General features: G+C 41.3%; 2 protein-coding genes across 2 annotated transcripts; one reads left to right on the plus strand and one right to left on the minus strand.

Annotated features, from left to right (window-relative positions):
- Positions 1 to 3,667: 3,667 nt before the first annotated feature.
- On the minus strand, positions 3,668 to 9,200 carry LOC135714434 (zinc finger protein 432-like). Its single transcript, XM_065237808.1, has 6 exons — positions 9,099 to 9,200; positions 8,283 to 8,720; positions 7,585 to 8,217; positions 5,111 to 5,518; positions 4,148 to 5,044; positions 3,668 to 4,085 (listed from the first exon to the last, which is right to left on the minus strand). The coding sequence occupies exons 1-6, from the start codon at positions 9,099 to 9,101 to the stop codon at positions 3,792 to 3,794; spliced, it is 2,673 nt and encodes an 890-aa protein (XP_065093880.1). The 5' UTR covers positions 9,102 to 9,200; the 3' UTR covers positions 3,668 to 3,791.
- On the plus strand, positions 5,932 to 7,058 carry LOC135714440 (transmembrane protein 60). The gene is made up of 2 exons (XM_065237821.1): positions 5,932 to 6,050; positions 6,113 to 7,058. The coding sequence occupies exon 2, from the start codon at positions 6,127 to 6,129 to the stop codon at positions 6,550 to 6,552; it is 426 nt and encodes a 141-aa protein (XP_065093893.1). The 5' UTR covers positions 5,932 to 6,050; positions 6,113 to 6,126; the 3' UTR covers positions 6,553 to 7,058.
- Positions 9,201 to 23,104: the final 13,904 nt, after the last annotated feature.

A 23,104-nucleotide genomic window follows, 5' to 3' on the forward strand; every position in this document is an offset into this window, starting at 1 on the left:
ACTAGGTTTTCTTAAAGAGGCAGAACTCTTCCACTTAGTTTGAGAACTACCACTTTGGTGCTCGGCAGTGCGGCAGCGGACCCCTCATTCAAGCCAGATACCGGTGGTAGCCTCCTTTTCATCATGGACCGACCACCCGCACCATCACCCGGATTACCGACCCTAAACTTACCACTCAACAAACACTGGAAGCATAATAAGAGCTTATTCAGGCAAACATATGCTTCTTCAGTTAAAAAAATGGCTTATTCAGCCTTTAATCAGCTACAATTGTGTGATGGGCAATGAGATAACCAAGATCCATGCGCACCAAAACCCGGACTACTGACCCCAACAGATGTACGGTACAACCCAGAACCCACCCGCAAAGAACCAATGACTCTTCCTACTAGCAAACTAGACAGCATTCAACACTCTGTTTTAAACAACTCTGTTTCAGGGGGACCCCTTTCTAGGGCCCCATCCTCCTTCCCGAGACCCCCATCAAAGATCCCCAGAGACGAACCAGTCAATGGCTGTTAACTAACTAACTTAACCTAACTCCGATGCAAGCAAGAGCTGTAATTGAATTAAAAAAAAAAACAGTTTTAGTCACTTTAATTACACCCTGCCAACAGTTAACTACTTTTTTTCTTCTTATAATTGGGTTCTTTAATTTTGAAACAATTATCGGTTTTTATATATCACCTGAAAGAGCTTCGTTTTCTGAGCAAAACTATATTTTTTTCGATCCCATCAACTTGCATCTCGATTTTAAAATCAAGATTTAAAGTAAAATAATCACTTCACTGTTTGACACAAAACTAACAAATTGACAACTCGCTCCCATACAAAGTACAACCGAAGGGCGCTAAGATGTTGATATTTGCTAATTCAAACACATTTATTGAAAATAGATCCAGTGCTCCAAAATTGATAAAATTTTGGGTTTCGGTTCTATTTGACATGCAGATTACGAATATTCAATAACCTCAGTACCCCTAAAGAACCCAATTATAGTCGAATTTTCGTAGCTAAAGTATGTCAACTACACTTTCAATTCCATTAATTACATTTTGGGTACTATTAATTATATTAAGTACGGGGTAATTAGGGTAAGTGAGCTAGTTACGGCACTAGTGCTCCAGTTTTTGGTCCTAGATATTAGGCAAAATCTTTGTGCTATCGTTGCATCGACATAAAGTTGTTAAAGAATTATTAAAACTTATATTTAGGATAGGGCCACCTTGAGCTGTCAAACTGAAAATTTGTTGAGGGATACACCGATTGTTTATTTTCATCAACATCGTTTAGCGACTTTCCAAATTGTTCATCCAATAGCCCCTCGAAAAGGAATCAGCAATGCTAGAAATTAAACAAAGCCCAACGAGCGAAATTCGACTGTACATTAATTACGCCCCTCGTGCAACAATTATTAACAATTGCTCTGCCGTTTTTTTTTTCTTTGTTTTGTTTTCCGTGCTGAGCACCAATGCTACCGACGCCAGGGAGGCAGCTCCCACACCTGGACCCTACCTATCGACCCATCAACTCATGAACCGGGGACCAACGGCTTTACTTCCCTTCCGAAGGAAGACGTGATCAGAGATGTTATGCCTCAGAACATCCCGGCGGCGCCGACTGGCCTGGCCTGCTGGGGTGAGAGGCAATCACGCTTACCACTACACCACCGGCGCCGCTAATTGCTCTGCCGTTGACGAACCATCTATTTGGTCGTTGGCAAGGGCCCATGCATTAATTATGTCACGCTAAATCGAGTAAACAATAACCCCCCCTCTCCCCTATCGTCACGTTTTTCCTATACCTAATGCATTGCTTGTCACACAATCTTAGAACCCCCCTCCCCCATTAGAGCGTGACATAATATTATATGCATCAACCCAAAAGGTCGAAGGACAAAAGGTCGAAGGACGAAAGGTCGAATTAAATTTAAACGAACAAATTGTCGAATGGACACAAGGTCGAAATGGATAAATGGTTGAAGGGGCAAAAGCACCGACAAACCGACATGACACTTAATTCTGACTTATGCCCAAAAATCGTAAACGGTCGATTTAAATGTGCAGTGATCCGAACTGTCAAAACCATAGGATTTTTAGATAAAAATAATTTGTCCAGAATAGATCAGACACGAACCAAATCATAACTTTTGCATGCGAATTCATGGCTTAGCTGAATGTTTCCCGCGAATACGGAGCAAGATGTCAGTTGTGTGCTTTGGTCAGAAATTTTATTGTTTTTGCTATGGTCATTCATGTTTGTCGGTGGCAAAAGGTCAAATGAACAAAAGGTCGAAATGGGCAAAAGTTTGTAAAGACAAAACGTCGAAATGAAAAAAAAGGTCGAAATGGACATAAGGTTGAAATAGAAAAGACGTTGAAATGGACAAAACTGCCCATAAAAGCATAACTGTCCCATATGAATAGGAAATCAAGCAAATCTGGCAATTATGCTGATATGGGCAGAAAAGGTCAAATACACTAATCGAAATCAATTGTAGTTGACAGCAGCTGTCACCTATGCGTTTGTGTTTGACTGACGATAAACGGTTTCTGTAGGCGGCGATTATGAATGAAATCATTGTCCGGTGGGACCTGGTCGAGCGGGAACGATTGTCGGCGACAAAGCCGCAGAAGACGGTAAATCTTTCGCTTGATCTGGAAGATTGTGGAAGAATCGCAGTTGGTGTGCAGCTGTCTTCCCAGCACGGATTGTTTGAGTGTGTCTAGTTGGTCCTGAGGGACTCATCGTTTCCTATAGGTTTGGAGTTCTGCCAAGAAAAAGCCCCAGAATATTGTTAACTTTACCCATGGAAAGACGGCCAATGGGGAAGCGAATTGGATAAGTGCCATCGCGTCACTTCTGAATACGGATGTGATTGCATCCGGATCATGTGATGGTGATAATGCAAATAAAAGCGCATGATTAGTTTGAATCATCTTGGTGACTTAACCACCGACAAACTGTCATGAATGACTAATAGCGAATTCGTTTATTATCGGGGTTGGAACCAGTTCCAACCCAGTGCGAAACCGAACTTTTTGTCAGTGCGAAACCTGAGCTAGGTTTTAAAAACAAACGAGCAAACTGACGTTTGTCAGAAAACAAGCAGACCCAATCCTGATACCCGATCCAGGTTGGAACTGAATAATAAACGAATTCGCTATAAGTAACCATAGAATTTCTGCTCAAAGAACACTACCGACATCTGTCGCCATGCTCGTAGAAATCGTTTAGCTAATCCACGAACACGCGTGCAAAATTCATGAGTTGGTTCGTGTCCGATCTATTATGGACAAACTATTTTTATCTGGATAAAATAAACGTATCAATCGGCCGTTATAGATTTTCGAGTAAAACTTAAGTTTTAGTTTCATGTCGGTTTGTCGGTAACTTAACCTAATCGCGCACTTTTATTTGTCACGACGGGCAAGCTCATTGTGAAGGTGTATTGAGTATTTTTTTCTTGCCGTGTACGGAAGTAAACCCTTGATATTTGACTCAGTAGGCGATTATCCACACCATAAAGACACGCTATGCATAACTGCTATCGCGAGTTTCGAATCAGACTTCGGCATTATACCACAAATATGACTCATCTTTTAGCCGGTTCCGACCGAACCCTATTCTATTGTTTTCGGATGCTTCAATCATAAGACAAACTACTTACTTACTTTAAAGCATTTCAACACTTTTAGCCGAATTCTTCACTTTCATTACCTATTATTATAATAATAGCTATCTTTGGAAGTACCTAGGTACCCAAATGTTCCAAATCTTCAACCCACATTTCATTGGGAAACCAAATTGACCCATGTGATGCCTTCCTTCCCGTCGGGGTTGGTAATCTTCAGCTTCACCAGTTGCAGCCCCTCGTCATCGACTTCATGACTAATGATGTCGGATTCCTCGATGAACCCTTCGCTAGACGCCAGCAGTGCTGTCGATTCCGAGAGCTCCACCGCATCGGGAAGGTGCAGCTGAGTCGCCGTCTGGCTGTTACTGCTGCTGCTCGTACCAGCTATGACCGTGTGTAGTTCTTCATCTTCTTCCTCCTCTTCGATATCTTCTTCCTCGATATAGTACTGGAACAATACAATTTTTTTTTCAATAATTTCGATGCACAGGAAATCACACGGACACTTACCTCATCCCTCATCAGAATATGCTCCCCGTCAACGTCTTCCTCCAGAATGATTCCATCCTTGGTATCGAACTCGACCGGGTCTCCTATCGAGTCAGTGGTGGTATCAAACTCCAGCATATCCTCGCTCGTTATCCTCGGCTGGTTGACCACGATTGTATCGTTGAGATGGCCCCGTTGTTGCATGTGCGAGTACAGCTGGGGTTTTCGCATGAATCCCGCTCCACAGGTGACGCACTCATATGGTTTTTTATCGCTGTGCACGAACCGATGGGCATTCCGGTTGTCCCGGCTGTTGAAGGTTTTGCTGCAAACCTCGCAAGCAAACGGTTTCGTCCCGGTGTGGATCTTCTGATGTTTCTTGAAGTGCTCCGGGTAGACAAAGGTCGCCGAGCAGACATCGCATTTGTACGGTCGTTCGCCGGTGTGGCATGCCTTGATGTGGTAATCCAGCAACCGCCGGCGTTTGAAGCACCGACTGCAGATGTCGCATTTGTACCGTTTGTCATTGAAATGCGTTGCCCGTTTGTGCGATTGTAGGTTAGACCGCTGGGAGAAACTAGCGTCACAAATGTCGCAAACGAACGGACGTTCTCCGGTGTGAGTACGTTCGTGGTCTTTGATTTCCGCTTTCCGGGCGAATCCTTTTCCGCACGTCCGACAGATGAAGGGTTTGTAGTTGAGGTGGACGATTTTGTGGATGTCCAGATTGTGTTGGGACATGAAGGTTTTCCCGCAATCGGGACAGCAGTAATCCCGCACGCCGGAATGGATTTTCTCATGTTGCAGGAGATTGTTCTGACTGTAGAAGCCTTTGTTGCACTCTTTGCAGCTGTACAGTCGCTCCCGATCCTGGTGGATCTTCATGTGAGCCGTCAGGGTGTACTTGGAGGCGAAGTCCTGTTTTGATGGGATTATATTTTATTTAATTGTTTCATTGATAACAGAATTAGTTGGGGCGCTTACCTTCGGACAAAGGGAACACTTGAACGGGCGCTTACCCGAGTGCATGTTCATGTGCTCGTCCAGCAGATTCTTGGAGCTGTACTTCTTCTCGCAGACCTCACAGGACCACACCTTGGGCGTGGCCACGTGATTCTTGCGGTGCATTCGCAGTGACCGGATGTTGTTGAACTTGGTCTGGCAGACATCGCAACGGAAATCGGTCAGCTCCTGGGCCACATGGTGGTCCAGATGTTGGTTGTATTCCGTACGCCGGCGGAACACCGCATCGCAGTGCTCGCAGATAAGGATCTTTTCGTTGTGGTCGTTCTTCAGATGGATGGCGACGGTTTTCACGTTGTGAGCCGTCGATGGGCCACCGTTGGCGTTGCACAGAGCGCAGTAGTAGTTGTCATTGGTTTTGAAGAACAGCTTTAGTGGAGAAGGGAGGATGGATATAAATTTACTAGGTATTTAAATCAATTGCAGTGTTGACAAATTCTTGTTATAAACTAAAGTGTTTCAAAAATGCGAATCTATTTAAGGACCTCAGTTCTGTGAATGGTGACATGGAAGCTGGAAGTATAGAATAACAATGTGTTTTTTATAGTGTCTTTGTTACGGGTAAAATTAGCATGGTTTGCAAAATTGCTTTAGTCATACGAAAAAGTCACCACGTGCCTTTGTGCACCAAATTCGTTCGAAGAAACTTCGCGCCTCAAAGAACGAATCGAAAATGAAATATTTCACGCTATGCCGACAAACGAGAGAAGTGCTGCCAACGGACAAAACGATTCCAATTGGAAATCATTTGTCAATTTTGAGTGCATTCTGCGGCTGCATTCCAGTTTGTAAACATCAACACTTCGCATTGCTTCGTAGTTTTTCTCCAAAGAAATGCAGATAAATCGATAAAAACAGCAACATTTGTAGAGTGCATTCCATTTTAAAGCTTTCAATACTGGTAAGTATTCGATTGCCCTTGGAATCCATCGAAAATTGCCCCTGATTTCGATTGTTTTCCAGCACAAAGCATCACGATGGGCTTCGTACAGCGGGCACTTTTCACCTGGTTCATCATTCTGGTGTTCCTGATTCTGCTGTGTCTCCGGCTAGAAAGTCGCATTAACTGGAACTGGTTCATCGTTTTCATACCCCTCTGGCTATACGACACCATCCTGATAACGTGGGTCGTAATCGAAATCATCCAACGGCAGCACGCCAATCGACTGATCTCCTTCCGGCACTACGAGTACTACGTGGCCGGAATACTGCTGAAAATCCTGTCGCAGATTGCCATCTGCCTCAAGCTGGAATACAACTCCATTCCGTTGTATGCGATGATGATTCCGGTTTGGTTGCTGCTGGCCATGCTCATCGTCTACATGGCTACCAATTTGCAACCGAAGCCTCGCTCGATGGGATCGAACAAGAGCAGCCGACAGACGGCGACCGCTTCGTCCTAGGGGTACGTCCGGGTGAAGCTTTGAGTTTCGCCCTCACCCTAGAGTGCCCGCGCGGTTTGCCACTGGCGGCACCTGGGGAATTTCCGAGCTGTTGTGTGCTAGTGCAAGTAAGGATTTAGCTTATGTATCTATTTTAATGTAACGTAAACGTGACAGTATAATCTATCTAGTTTGACAAATTGCTGTTGTGTATTAACAAGAACAGCTCGATTTGACGCCCGCGCTTAATACGTAAGGGACGCAATAAATTCTCAGTACAGTATGTTAGATATGTAGAATATCAACTCAATCAATTTACAAGTTAAACTCTATTGGAAAGAAAGCCAAACTTAGTTTTTTTTTATATTGTTAAGGAGAGCATCCCGAGCAGGAGAAAATAGCTTATAAATATCAAATTTAGGTGTAATAACAGCATAACTGGCAACCTAAATATGGCATTGACGAGCCTCTGACATAAGAGGTAAAATATGAAAAATAATCCTCACTAATTTTCTACGAAGAGCGAACTAATAAATAATCTATTTATTAAAATAACTGAAATATAATCAACGCTGTATTGATGCCAGAATTCCGCAATTTGTTATAGAAAAAGACTTCTAATACCAATCCAAAGGCCTCCCTTAGCTCAGTCGGTAAAGGCGCAGCTACAAAGCAAGATTATACTGGAGGTGGCTGGGTTCTATTCCCGATCCGGTCTAGGATTTTTTTTCGGGTTGGAAAATTTCTCGATTTCTCTGGGCCTAGAGTAGGATTGTACTTGCCACACAATTATACTAATGCAAAAATGGTACAGGCATCGGAAGCTCTCAATTAATAAGTTGAGAGCACGCAATAAGCTAATTTGCGATAAGCAATAAGTTTGAAATGCGAAGAAGAAGAATGACAATACAAATGGATGGATATTTTTGGTGGCCAGAGAAACATTGTCAACAAATGCTTTCTTTAAAAATTTATGTATGGGTTCAATATTAGGGACACTACGGCCGACAGTTGGGACATGAACTCTAAATATAAAAAATATCCATAACTCACCGATTCCAGCTTGGCCTTCATGCGGTTCAGGCTCTCGTTCGCCGCGGCTATCAAGATCTGAGCACTGTCGGGATCCGCTTCCTGTCCGAAGGCCTGCTCCGATATAGTAAATTCCGAACTCTTTTCCGAATGACTCTCCACCAGCTGATCGCCTTCGCTCATCTTTGCAGTCGTGGAGCTGCCTCCTTCGAGGGCCAATATTGAGCTGCATGCTTCATCCTCGCTTTCACCGGGATCGTCATCTTCCGGTGCACCAATGGTCTCGATCACATTTTCGTAAATGTAGTCCGTCGAGTTGGCATCGGTTATAATTTCCACCATGTTTCCGTCGCCACCGTCGAAGAACTGTTCCATTGTGATTGCCGTCGAGGGAACCTCACATATGTCGATGTCGCTTTCGATGGAAGTGCCCGTTGAATGGCTGGATATAGGATTTTGTAGAACTTTTATAATTGAACGAGAATTGTTCTTCGATGGGGAAAGTGCTTCCGAGGGTTCGGTTTGTCGAGGAATAAGATGAAGCTTTGGCATTCGCTGCATAATGGTTTCGGTGGTAGTTTCTGAGTCGGACTCTATTGCAACATCGGATGTGACTGGAACAACACCCGTAAGATCGCCCAGTGGAATCGCTATCTGTTGAGAGGTAACCAATTATTTAATCAAATTTCAATGAAGTAGTGGTAGAAAATGTATCTTACCATATCAGTATCAGTATCTGTTAGCCCAAGATCCTGGGACATGCTGGAATCATCCAATGCCTCGGCTTCTGCTTCAACCAGTTCCTTAGCCGTTAAGCTAGCTGCCAGCTTGGTAACCGTACTGTTGTAGCTAACGGTCACTTGAAGTTTGATGGAATCCAATCGATCAAGCAGCTGTTGATACTCGTTGCAAAGTAGGTTACATTGAATGCAGATTGCTTGCGAGTGGGAAAGTTCCGGCGTTATGTCCAACTGAAGCATATTGGCAAGAATGTTGGCCGGACTTAGAGCTTCGTCTTCCTCGCTCATGATCGAGAACAGATGGCATAGGTTGTTGGTGGTGTTGGAAACCGGTATGTTACACACGTAGCAGTAGTGGATGGTTTCCTCTATTTGCTGGTGCAGGTCCTCCAGGACGACTGCTCCTTCGCTGAGCATCTGGTAATGGCAAGTTTATAATATTTATAGAATTATTAATATACATGCTGTGGATATTTTCTTAAATTTAAATTCCTCAACAGAGCTGGCAGAAATTCAAGCATTCTCTGTACGTATATCGAATTCCAATAAGAAGCGGGAACACAAAAGCATTTGCATTGGTTTGTTTTGCTCTGGTATTTTTTCCCCTCATTTTCACCAACACAACAAACACCAATCGATAGCTGTCAACTGTCAAATGTTGCGCTCGTGCGTCACGCCTGCGACGCCATTTGTTGGAGAAATTCACGTTTTTTGCCGCAGTAAAATCATAAAAATCTCACCGGACGATAGGAAATTGTGCAAATTTAAATCCTTTTCATCAGTTTGGGCACTTACCATTGTGATTGAGCGCAATTTTAGCTAGTTTCAACTGATGTAAATAACGAATTCACAAAATTTTCATTGCAGAACGTTGTCAGCAATGATAGTCGGGGAAAACACGAATGGAAATATAACGGAGAAGGGAGAGAACAAAACAGAAAACGGCAGTCGGCTCAGGTCAGTTCGTCCGACCGAATTGTACCGACAGGAATGGAAAAGTGCGCGTGTTGCAATATTTTATCCCACGTGCCAGGGTTATTCAAACGGTGCGAAACAAAACTGGAATTTGGGAATTAATCATTCAATAGAAATTTCTACTGGCTGCTGTACATAACTTTTACTGAGGTTTTATCAAAGATAACTTACAGCTTTATGTTATCTTTGGCTTTATGATCTTGATTGAACAAATCCGAATTTTGTAGCATAAAAACCAAGCATTTTTGGTGAGATTTTCTTACAGCGGTTTCACAAAACTGAACCAAAAAATTGTTATTTTTTGTGAATCCCACACATTTTCGTTACTTTTCTCGTTGTTCTTCTAGAAAAATAAATCGCAAAATAGGGTTAACTATCCCAGCTACCTTTCCATACGTACCGTAAAATTTGATACGGAGAAACAAATTTTTGAGATATTGTTAAAAGTCTAACACTGTTTTTTGACGCCAAACTCGGCCTACGGATTCTAAACTCGGCCTAACCCATTGAAACACCATTGAAACGCCAATTAATTCACTTTGGCCTATCGGACGAAGATAAAGATTGATGCGGTCGGATCGCTTCATTTTTGTCAGAATATTGGGTGGAAACATTGATAACACGCGTTCTTATTGGCTTCGTTCGGTAGCATTTAAACTAAAGTATCGTACCAAAAGCATAATTTACCTGTTAATGCCAAAATCGTGGTTTTATTTTATGTTTTCTGCTTGATAGGCCCCAAATGGGCGCTTATGCCGAAGTAGTTCTCTACCCTATCATTTTATTTCAAAGTGAAAATAAAAATCATAAATTTTGACCAGCTGAAAAAAAAAACTTGAGTATTTTTTTCGGCGTTGTTGTCCCCACTTCCATTAGATCACAGACAAAATTAGATATTGATCAATCGAGCAGTATAAAATGAGGTTTCCCATCACTCAAACTATGCAGTGGAACAATATTTTGAAATTTTTTCTTCAAGAACCTCAAGAAAATAGGGTCTTATTAATACAAAGCTTGACAAATCAGTGCCAACATTTCAAAGGGGCGTAATTGCATTTGTACACACTGGCTTTAGCCGTCGATTTCTCGCGAATAAAAGCTCACTCATGAAAAATAATGACACCAGAAGGTAGAAGAATGTTTCCTCTACCAGCTAGCATTGTTATTTTGGAGAGGTAAGATTTCATTCGCGAGAAATTGACGACTAAAGTCATTGTTTACAAAAGCAACTACGCCCCTTTGAAATGTTGGCACTGAAATCTTGAATTAACTGCTTCATTTTCTTAAAATCTCTTTTAGAAGGTCGTCCCAAATCTGCTAGAAAATATGATAAGTTATTGGTGTTCCATCATTTGAGCAGTTAAAAATGACGTTTTCTGCCGCTCGAACCACGGAGTATTATTATAAGATTCTTTCTTCTAGAACATCGAAAAAATAGGATATGCCTAATAAATCTTCAATTTATTGCCTCATTTTCTTAAAATCTATGGTAGAAGGTCGTCCGAAAACTGCTCGACAATATGATTCATTGTTTTTATGCGTCCTTTGTTGAAGGGGTCAGAGAACACGTAATAAATATGAGCAAAAATGCTCGGGAAATTGTGCGACACAAAGGAAAAGTTTTAAAAGGTTTTACTTTCGGCAACTATTTTTAAATAACGGCGCCGGTGGTGTAGTGGTAAGTGTGATTACCTCTCACCCCAGCAGGCCTGGGTTCAATCCCAGTCGGCGCCGCCGGGATGTTCTGAGGCATAAAATCTCTGATCACGCCTTCCTTCGGATGGGAAGTAAAGCCGTTGGTCCCCGGTTCATGAGTTGATGGGTCGATAGGTAGGGTCCAGGTGTGGGAGCTGCCTTCCTGGCACGTCGGTAGCATTGGTGCTCAGCACGGAAAACAAGATCGACGGAAAAAACAAACCAAAGGAAAAATAAAAAAAAAACTATTTTTAAATGTTCGTTTTTATCGAACCAGCTTTTTAACATTGAGCTAATAATATTTCAATCGTTATCAATCGTTACTGAACACATTTGCGTTTGTTAGTTCTAATTATTCAAAAATGATATCCAATATCTAAAAAATCACTTTGTTCCTCAACAGAGACGAACCAAAAATGACTGAAAGTCTCTTCAATAAAGTAACCTAACCTAACTTTGTTCCTCAAGATTTTTTTTTATTATGGGGGAAGCCGGGGGAAGACAATTACCATTTGGATTATTGAGACAATCAAATCGTGAAAAACATATATGATATAGATTTTTTTGCTACAGCACAGAGAACAGACATTGAGGCTCGAATAAAATTTATGGAAAAACTAGTGTAAAGATTCCTTTTCGACTCAAGTGCCACTAACGCAAACTGCCCCATTTAAAACCCCTCTTTGACAACATGATGGCGAAATCTGTGTATACCCAAAGTTCAACAGCTGAAAGCTCGGTAAACAGTTTGGTAATTTTTCACAGTTTTCTTGTAATTTTTTACCGAATATCTGTGAAAATTTACAGGAAAACTGTGAAAAATCACCAAACGTTCAGCTGATGAGATTTCGGTAAAAATTTCACAGATCACAGATTTCAGTAAAATAATCTTAATGTGTAAAACGCTGTACAGACTGGAGAGTTATAACATTTTTTTTTATCTAGTTCGTTTATTTGGAAGGCTCAATCGCGTTAGCTTTACGGAGACGATAATTCATTGTTCACTGTGTGTAACAAAATTCACTTAATTCTATGTCTAGTAGGAGTTGGGCCGATTACTCGCGGCTTACTCGAGGTTAGAAGGGTACATTTTCGAAGGATAGGATCAGGGGAGGAGCTTGGGGTAGGGTTTCGTTGTCTCATCAGAGCGTTGTCGCCAGTATGAACGGTAGTGCTGTTCTAGCTTCGTCCGGAGTTCGACCGGCTATGGTGGGTGACCAGTGGGCGACGATGAGACTCATCGAGACGGGGGGACAAGACAAACAAAAACTAATAAAGAGAAACAAAAGACAAAAGGAATTAAATTCTTATACTAGACATTTGAAGAAAAACATAAACGGACTGCATATAGCAGAGATCACGGGTTGCCAACACGTCTCTGATAGGAACATAGGGTTGTCTTCCTTGGGCCTCGAGGGTATTCAAAAGTCGCTCTCTGGCGGCGTCATTATCCGTACATTGCCAAACTGCGTGTTCGATGTCATCGTAACCGTTTCCACACCGACAGATGTTGCTGTCCACGAGGTTTATTCTATTGAGATGAGCATCTAGCGAGTAGTGGTTGGACATAAGTCTACTCATCACGCGAATGAAGTCACGACTTAAGTCCAAGCCTTTAAACCACGCTCTCGAAGAAACATTAGGAATAATTGAATGTAACCACCGTCCAAGATTTCCAGTGTCCCAATCGGTTTGCCAACTCGAAAAGGTACTCTGACGCACTAAATGGTAAAATTCATCGTGTGAAATTTGCCTGTCATAAAATTCGCCTTCCTGCGTGCCCACCTTTGCGAGAGAGTCCGCCTTCTCATTGCCTGGGATTGAGCAATGTGAGGGGACCCATACAAAGGTAATCATATATGATCTTTCGACCAGCACACACATCTGCTCCCTTACCTTTGAAAGGAAATAAGATGAGTGCCTACCTTGTTTCATCGACCGAATAGCCTCAATCGAACTGAGACTATCCGTGAAGATGAAGTAATGGTCTGCGGGCATGTTGGAAATCATCCCCAATGCGAAGTTGATTGCTGCCAGCTCAGCAACAAAAACGGAACAAGGTTCCTGAAGTTTGCGGAAGGCGCTAGAGTTTTCATTGAAGACACCGAAGCCAGTGGATCCACTGAGACGAGACCCGTCTGTAAAATATCTTTTCATGCAATTGACTTGTTGGTACTTTTCAGTAAAAATACGCGGAATAATAATAGGTCGAAGTTGATCGGGAATCCCATGAGTTGCTTGTTTCATGGTCAGATCATATTCAATTGAGGAACTGCGATTGGTGAAGTGAACACGGTCTGGAGTATAACAAGGAAGACACATATCTGATGATATGTAGTGGTGGTAGATTCTCATAAATCGAGATTGTGTGTTCAGCCCAAGAATTTCTTCAAAATTTGCAATTATAAGTGTGTTCGTCACTCCGCATTTGATTAGTATTCTGAGAGAGAGCTCCCAGAAACGGTTCTGGAGGGGTGTTACTCCTGCCAGAACCTCGAGACTCATGTTATGCGTTGAGTGCATACAGCCTAGAGCAATACGCAGACAACGATATTGAATTCGTTCCAATTTTATTAGGTGACTTTTTCTTGCCGAGAGAAAGCAGAAAGAGCCGTACTCTAGAACAGAGAGAATAGTTGTTTTATAAAGCGGATGAGCACCCCACCATGTGCCGCAAATTGAACGGAGAAAGTTGATCCTCTGCTGACATTTTTGCTTCAAATACGTAATATGAGCATTCCAAGTGCACTTTGAATCAAACCAGACCCCAAGGTACTTGAAAGACAATGATTGGGTAATGTTTCTGCCCAAAAGATTAAGCTGCATTTGGGCTGGGTACCGCTTTCGAGTAAACACTACCAGTTCAGTTTTCTGCGGCGAGAATTCGATCCCTAGATTCATAGCCCAAGAAGACAAGTTATCTAAGGAATTTTGCAATGGTCCTTGCAAGTCCACGGCATGTGGACCTCTTACGGAAACCACACCGTCATCTGCAAGTTGTCTTAGCGTGCATTGTTCTGCCAAACAGTTGTCGATATCTTTGACATAAAAGTTATAAAGAAGAGGGCTGAGACATGAGCCTTGGGGTAGGCCCATGTAGCTAATTCTGGAAGTTGTCAGTTGTCCAAGGGAAAAGTTCATTTGCTTTTCTGACAACAAATTGTACAAGAAATTATTTAAAATTCCAGAAAGTCCACATCTGTGCAGATTGTCTGACAGAATTTCAATGGAAACTGAATCAAAAGCCCCCTTAATGTCCAAGAATACTGAAGCCAATTGCTCCTTGTGCGCAAAGGCCAGTTGAATATCTGAGGAAAGCAGCGTTAGACAATCGTTTGTTCCTTTGCTCTTGCGGAACCCAAACTGTGTATTTGATAGCAAGTTATTTGATTCGACCCAGCGATCGAGTCTCCGAAGGATCATTTTCTCCAACAATTTCCTAATGCACGAAAGCATCGCAATCGGACGGTATGAGTTATGGTCAGACGCTGGTTTGCCAGGTTTTCGAATGGCTATTACTTTGACCTGTCTCCATTCAGGCGGTATAATGTTGTTTTCTAGTAAGGAATTGAATAAGTCTAGCAAGCGTCTTTTAGCGATATCTGGGAGATTTTTCAGAAGATTGAATTTAATCATATCGCTTCCCGGTGAGGAGTTGTTCGATGAAAGAAGAGCCATAGAGAATTCCAGCATTGTGAATGGTCTATCCAGAGAGCTGCCGCTCGGAGACGCTTCTCGAAGAATGTGTTGTGCTGGAGCTGAGTCCGGACAGACCTTTTTAGCGAAATCGAATATCCATCGGTTGGAGTATTCTTCACTCTCATTAGAAGATGAGCGGTTACGCATGTTCCGAGCCACCCTCCACAAGGTGTTCATTGAGGTTTCTCGTGAGAGTCCCTCGACGAAATTGCGCCAATAACCGCGTTTCTTTTCTTTGACTAATTGTTTCAGCTTTGTCTCAAGCTTTGAATATTCCTCGAAATATGTGGAAGTTTTGTGTCTACGAAAAGCTTTGAAAGCATCAGATTTTTCTACATACAATTTTGTGCATTCTTCGTCCCATCCAGGTGTGGCTGGTCTCCTTTTGAAGGGCGCACTTGGAACTTTTCTTTTTTGTGCTTCCAGTGAACTTTTGTATATCAAATCGGCGAGGAATCGATATTCTTCCAATGGTGGAAGCGTATCTATTGATTCGACACCGATTGTCACCGCCGTTGCATATTTATGCCAATCTATGTTCCTTGTAAGATCAAATGGAACTCGAGATGGTTCTGCAGAGTGAGGGGCACACTTAATTGAAATGATGATTGGCAAATGATCGCTACCATGGGGATCATTGATAACCTTCCACAGACAATCCAGTGATAGCGATCTTGAACACAAAGATAAGTCGAGTCGACTTTCTCGAGCCGGAGGTTTTGCTATACGTGTCGCTTCACCAGTGTTCAAAATAGTCAAGTTGAAATCGTCGCATAAATCGTAAAAAATAGCCGCTCTATTGTCATCATATAGATCGCCCCACCCAGTACCATGGGAGTTCATATCACCCAGAAATAATACTGGGGATGGAAGAATCGAAACTAGATTCCAGAGTTGACTACGGCTAACGGAGGTTCTTGGTGGAACGTATACTGAAGCTATGCAAAGATCTTTGTTCTTCACATTTATTTGGCAAGCAACGATTTCGACGCCGGATAGAGCAGGAAGGGAAATTTTGTAGAAAGGGTAGCACTTTTTGATCCCTAAAAGTACTCCTCCATAAGAATCGTCTCTATCCAGGCGTATAATGTTAAAATCGTGGAAGTTGAGTTCTTTATCGGAAGAAAGCCATGTTTCACAGAGAGCAAATATATCACAATCAGAATTGTGAAGTAAAAATTTGAACGAGTCTAGCTTAGGCACTAGACTACGGCAGTTCCACTGTAGCACAGTGATCATATCTTCAACCTCGTTCGACGAATTATCCATCGAAAGATATGATTGATGCAAGGAGGGGCCATGAAACAGTCAATTGCTTAAGATATAATTCTAGTGTTGGAAGCAAGGCAGAAACTAAGCTTCTAAGAGGGTCTTGTATGTTGAACATATTTAATATGAATTCCACAATGTCCGAAAAAGCTAGCAAACCTCGTTCGGACTTGGATTTCTTTTGAGAAGTTTGAGGAGCAGCTTTTTTGTTTTTCTTATCTTTGTTGGGTAATGGCGGAAAATCCTTACTGCAGCCAGGAAGTGGAGCAGTAGGAGCCTTCGATTTAATTTTTTCATCCCCATTACCCTGGGAATTTTGCAATCCTCTGGGAGTGACTTTAGTTTTCTTACGGCGCACTTTCGGGGAGGAGCATTTTCGTTTTGAGGATCCGTTCGTTTTCAAAGGTGCGTGTACCACCGTAGAGTCACCCTCATCGGATGAGTCAGAGTCCGATTCTTCAGCTGACAAAATCGAAAATTGATTTTCATCTTGGACGGCTGATGCAGCCTTCACCATTTGTGCATATGACTGCTTGGAGCGTCCAGAGATTGAACGCTGCACTTTATCGGAGTGCTGCTTGTACACACTTAGATTTTTTCGCCGATATGGGCACCACCGAGCAGCTCGGCATTTTATTTTGCTGGATCTCAGTGAAAAACTTGCCGAGATTCAGCTAACAAACGGGAGTTTTGCCGAGATCTCAGCTAACAAACATATTTTTTGCTGAATTTCCAGCAAAATAAAATGCCGAGCTGCTCGGTGGTGCCCATCTCGGCAAAAAAATCTTAGTGTGTACATCGGGCACTCCTGCAAGGGGTGAGGATTCTCGCCACAATAAGCGCATTTTACTGATTCTTTGTGGCAAGAATCCTCTTTGTGGTTTTCACCACATTTGCCACAACGAGTTTTGTTGCCGCAATGGCTGGCCGAGTGTCCCAGCCTTTTGCAGTTGGTACAATTATATACCCTCTGTACAAACAACCGCACCGGAAAAAAAGCACCATCAACTTTAACAAAGTTTGGGAGAACTGAACCAGCGAAAGTCACCCGAAACGAGTCTGAATGCTGATAAACTTTTATGCCATCTTGCAAAGATACTGAATGCAGTTGCCTGACATCCAGTATCTGTACCTGATCTCCGATTTTCGAGTTTTTGAAGCAACCCGATGCTCGTTTTAAGTCCGCGACACTCAGACTCGCGTCGGAGACCACACCTTCTATCTCCACATCTCGAGAAGGGATGTAGATGTTGTACTCAACACTAAACAGCTCATGTTCAGCAATTTTATTTGCCACATCATAAGTCGGTGCTTCTACACGCAGTTTATTGAATCTCTCCTTATGTACCAAGATTCCCGGTTACTTCCGCAGCAAGTCTCTCGAAATGTCGAGAGTTTTCAAAGGTTTATTTTTAGGCCGAAAAAAGACAACCCATGGTCCTTTCGAAGACGGTTGGTAGTATCTAGTTCGCGCAACGTAGGTATCCGAAGACGCCATGAGTGTTGCGCAAAAGCGGTGCACAACCGCTTAAAAAGGAAAGAGAAAAAAAGACTAAAAAAAAAAAACCCTTCACCAATTAAACTACTTAACTACTAGATGTTAATATTTTGTTGCCCAGTGTATAAACAACCAAGCAAAACAAAAACAAAATTATCAAAAAAAAAAAAAAAGAAAAAAGAAAAACTTTTCACTAGTTGCAAGAAGTTGCACCACTATAGCCCTCACAACCCTATCAGGGGAGAGAGCAGAGCCACGCGCAAAATTGAATAACAAAAGCGCGGCAATGGGCTAGAGAAGACTATTGTATAGTAGGTATACTTAACACCGGCCGGTGCCGGCTGTGTGAGCTGGTGCAGCCACTCCGTTTGCTGCTTTGTTGTTGTTGCTTGCTGCTTTGGAGTGGTGATGAGATGATGACGGTGAGATGATAGTCCACCTATAGCGTCGCTAAAGGTGGCTACTTCCTCTGCTGACTGCGGTTGCCTTGGGCACTGAACTTCGGCCACGGTAGGTAAAACGCTCGATATAAAAAACCACTATGGTGGGAAAAAAACTCCACCGGCTACGAAACCAATACCCGCAACGGAGACACGAACAAACTACGTCCGGCTACTTCAAGCTATCGGCGAGGAATGAGAGTTATAACATGTTATAACGGTTGTCAAATAATTGCAACACAGAAACCACCATCAAGATAGCGCAATAACATGTTATAACTCTGTAGTCTGAACGTACTATAATAGTACGTTCAGACTACAGAGTTATAACATGTTATAGCGCTATCTTGATGATGGTTTCTGTGTTGCAATGGATCATTTTAGATGGCTGAGTTTTGAACCCACCACAGCTTTCATTTGGCGCTACTGTATACGGACGAACCAATGTAAAATACTGTGGTAGCCACAGTACGGTGCTGTCAAAACCTCAGCATCTTCAATGATCCATTAGTTGACAACCGTTATAACATGTTATAACTGCTCAGTCTGGCCAGCGCTTAAGGCTCTTTCATCAGTAAACTCGTTCCAAAAAAAAAAAAAAAAATCAGAAGTCAACCAGCAGCAGCAATAAAGTGATTCCCATAATAATGCAACATCCGGCTTCTAACCGGAACATGATGGCCAACATTCGCGGTTCATAGAACCAGATGTGAACGTCTTCACAAATGTTCATCGATTATCCCACCGGCACCATGGAGAACAACGGGTGGTTCTTATTCTATCCGAGCAGCACATCATGAATCATGGAAAAGATTTTTTTCGACTGGAAGGCCCCGATCGAAGCGCGATTCGTGGAAGTGGCAAGGTGAGTTTAAACAGTTTCACAAACCAAGCACGAACTTTTAACACTTCATTATTCTTAACATCCAAACATGCTCTCTTCCCAGGCCGGTTTCTAACACCAAACAGTTGATGTACCTGAACAGCGTTGCCAGGTCATTTCCAGAAAAATCTGGAGCAGTTAAAATATAAAATCTGGAAAAATCTGGAATGCTTAAAAAATCCCGTTTTAAACATAATGCTATTGAAATCAAAGTTATGTGCCAATCTCCCGTAAAAATCGGTCAGTATGATCACCTGGAATTTATTTAAAGTACTAGAATGGTTATGAATTACATGTTTAAATAAATTATATAAAGCAAATAATTTGTTAGCATTGCTGAAATCATCCAAAAGTTGAAAAGTATTGACACATTGTGTCCAAAAAGTTTAAATATCCATTACGCAGCATTTCAAAAATTTAGTCAAATGTGGGTTAAATACTGCAGAAAATATGTTAAGAATTGTTTTTTTAAACTGTATCTTTTTTTTAAAAAGAATGAGAAGCAAAGAATCAAGCAAATTTGATGGGATGGATTTGTTTTAACTTATAATAATCGATATAGTCCTTACTATTTGATGCAATACCAGAATTTAAAGATTTTATTGATTCTAAATAATTCTAATATTACCCTGAGGTTGATCAGATTGACAATTTAATTCTTGACATCATACAACACACAACACCCAGGAGTCCAGTAGGCAATTTTATTTTGAAGCAAAATTCACCTGGCTGAAGTGGGAATCAAAGTCTAACATTGTGGTACTCACACACAGTTTTCCTAAACTACGGATAAGTCCACTATTCGCATGACCATTACGAATAATTTTATAGCAAAGAATAATTTTATTATATTATCAAATGAAAGTCTGATAGCTTCATTTTGGAAGTCTCAGGATCTTGAAATGATTCTTAATTCCAGATTTTATATTTTTTCTGGGTCCCAGATCATGAAATTTTTTGTAAGACTGATTTTACTTGGATCTCTTCACAGGATATTTTCGCCCTTTTTTTAGTTCCATTTGAATCATCCTAGAAGTCCATCATAGCTCTTCTCTATATTCCCCTAAAATAATCTTGATAATATCAAAACTTTTACAGTAACATTCTAAGAGTTCTTAGCATCACCTCTTTTGATCTCTTATAAATCACTCTCCAATTCCACAATTTCCTCAAACTCGTAATAATTCCCAAGAATTAGCACAATTTTGTGTCCATTCTTCTCTATAAAATTCTGAAAAAAAAAAATCAATTTTTCCTTGGTACACGCTTCAGAATAACCGCACGCTCATCTCAGACTCATCCGATAATTCCCTTTGGACTGCGTGGTAGGTAAAAATTGTTTTTAAATCCTCTTCAGTATTTCCTAATTATTAAAGAATTTTGAATGTTTCCCAGAAATTGCGCATAATTCCGTTGAAATGTCTTAAAATTAATGTTCATAGGACAGAATTCTATTGAAATTATTCTCACGATTCGTATCAGCATACTCCTTAAGTTTCATCCTAAGAATTTTCTATGATTTCTCTTCCGGGTTGTATTTCCTTTATTGACAAAATCTCCATGCAATTGTCATCAGAGTTGATAAAACAATTGACACTGTCTTCAACCAGAGGTTGCACAGACTGTATATTTAACACTAGACAACGGACAACACACCCAGTAGACCAGTAGGGAAATGTTCAGGTAGTCAAAATTTGCACCGGCTGGAGCGGGAATCTAACCCTCACTTCGTGGCACTCACAATACGCCTGAACGACGGGTGAAGTCACAGGAACACGAAGCCCACAAAGATGGATGATGGAACTCTACTCAGAATTAGCTTGAAATTCTTGTTTGATTTCACAATGAATTACACTTCACTGCGAACTATTTTCAGAATTACCTTAATTATGTAATGTCCAGCGTTGATAGACGTTGAGTAGCAAGTTTTGTTTTTTATTTTTTGATTAGATGGTAAATCAATTGCATTGATAATAATGAGAGAGAGAAGGATTAGTATTTTCCATTTAATTCCACTACTTTATTTGCTTATCCTTGACAGATACGCGTATTTCGTCTACAATGTGCAGACTTCTTCAGTGTCTTGTACTAATACTCGACTGAAGAAAAACATCGCATTTACCGAATATATATTAACACAGGTAAATGGAAAATACTAATCCTTCTCTCTCTCATTATACAGGTATTCCACTAAGACGCCCACATTCATCAGGAATTGCATTGATATTTTTAAAGCAACATGTTTAAAAAATCTGGGAAAATCTGGAACATATTTAAAAAATCTGCAAATATTCGTGGTCTGTCTGTGTATCTGGCAAGGCGACTAAAAATCTGGAAAATCCAGATAAATCTGGAATACTGGCAACGCTGTACCTGAATGCAATCATCCTATAGCGCCGGTTCGTACACGGCGAATGAGAACGACTCAAATTTGCGTTTAGTTCACTCATAATCGCCAAAAGTGCAGGAACTCAGCGATGAGTAAAATTTGTCTCGTGGTTTCCTGTGGAAAACCTAAAATATCTGCCGGAAAATGAGGAAATTTGACAAAAATTTTATTCAGTCTCGGAGTAGTACCAATAGACTGAGTGAATCCAATCTTTACTTTTCTCAAATTCAGGAATTTTTCCCTGGAAAATCCTGGAAAAGTCTGGGAAAACATGAGGCAAATTAACTCATCGCTGAGTTCCTGCTTTTTTGGCGATTATGAGTGAACTAAACTCAAATTTGAGTCGTTCTCATTCGCCGTGTATCATTATGGTCAATTTCTTCGGTATTTATTTTTGAGTGAGGCTTCGAGCACAGGAGTGGAACCTCGGATCAGAAAGTGGCTCCACTTGTCATTTGCGAACACTAGCGCACCTAGCGGTAGAAGGCATCTTCTGCCTGCAGTTAAGATAGGCAGCATGCTATGATAGTGTGAGTGCACATAGAAAGCGCGTGTGGAACGCTACCACGCTACTACCGCTTGTTGAGCAGAAAACCGAATCACGTTTTGATTCACCGATTTGTTTGCACTTCCCCTTTTGTTCTGTGCTTCGAGGCAACTGACGGTTGGAAAATTTCTCGACTTCCCTGGGCATAGAGTATGATTGTACTTGCCACACAATTATACTAATGCAGAAATGGTACAGGCATCGAAAGCTCTCAATTAATAACTGTGGAAGTGCATCTAGAACACTAAGTTGAGAGCACGCAATAAGCTAATATGCGACATGCAATAAGCTTGAAATGCGAAGAAGAAGAAGAAGAAGACGTTTGTGAAATACGCAAGTATTAGTGCAGAACTTGATGTAAATTATAAGTATTAGTGCAAGAAAACCTTTAAATTCACCCAAAGTTCTGCACAAATACTTGTGCAATTCATAAACGTCAGAGAAGTCTATAAACAATTTTTGTGCAGATGAGTAGAATCTTCCCAGATTCTGGGTAATTGAGCCTTGTAAAAAAAATCATAAAGTTAAAATGGCGCGGCGTTGAAAGTTCGACTTTTGCGTACGATTTGTACGATTACGATTACGCTGGAATAATTACTGTTTAAAATCAAACAAAAAAAATGGAACAACAACGGAACAATCTGGATAGTGAAATTTACCAGCAGCTGGTTGGTAAGTATATTATAATATTTTATGCATTAAACTTCGTCTTCCCGATGCAGCGTTCTAAATTATATCCCTATTGCAGGTGGTGATTGCAATGTCGTATTTCATCATAAACAGTCATCAAGAGCTTGACGCGTATGATGAGGTTATGGTTGATGAAGCTAGTGAAGCAGTTTGGCATCCACTCGGACCAAGTACGACATTCTTACGCTGATTTAAATAAATAAATACTGATATACTTTTAAATTGCTTCATTCTTTCTCTTTATCTGGTTTAAGAAATTATTTGTAAGTATTTTAAAGGTTTTCATGGGTTCCCTTTCTATAAAAATAAGTAAAGTCTACCCAGGGTAGGTTCAGTTTTGACCGACCTCGGTAGAGTTCACCCATTTTTGGGTAGTTTCATAATAGCGTGTAGTGAGAAAGTTTGTGAATTAATCAATCACCGGAACACACTTTCCGAAGACAACTTTTTCAATCTTTTTTAGCAAGTGATTTTCACCTGGGGAAACTTCATTAGATTATCAGGACAACAACGTGAAGTTCAGATGCACACTAGCGCCACGTAGTAAGAGAATTCTGAACTAACCTGCCTAAAATTAAGAAGACCTTGGTCAGCTGAAGAAATTTCCCGAAGACAACTTCCTATATCAAGCTGAACATTGCATCAGGTCCTAAGTAACATTGACAGATTCTCTTCATCGATACTGGCCAAAGAGCAAATGTACAGCAAAATGAAAA

This window comes from Ochlerotatus camptorhynchus, unplaced genomic scaffold, assembly GCF_037179485.1.
Source record: "Ochlerotatus camptorhynchus isolate MF236.1 unplaced genomic scaffold, CSIRO-AGI_Acam_v1.1 ptg000646l, whole genome shotgun sequence".
In the NCBI taxonomy this organism is placed as follows: domain Eukaryota; kingdom Metazoa; phylum Arthropoda; class Insecta; order Diptera; family Culicidae; genus Ochlerotatus; species Ochlerotatus camptorhynchus.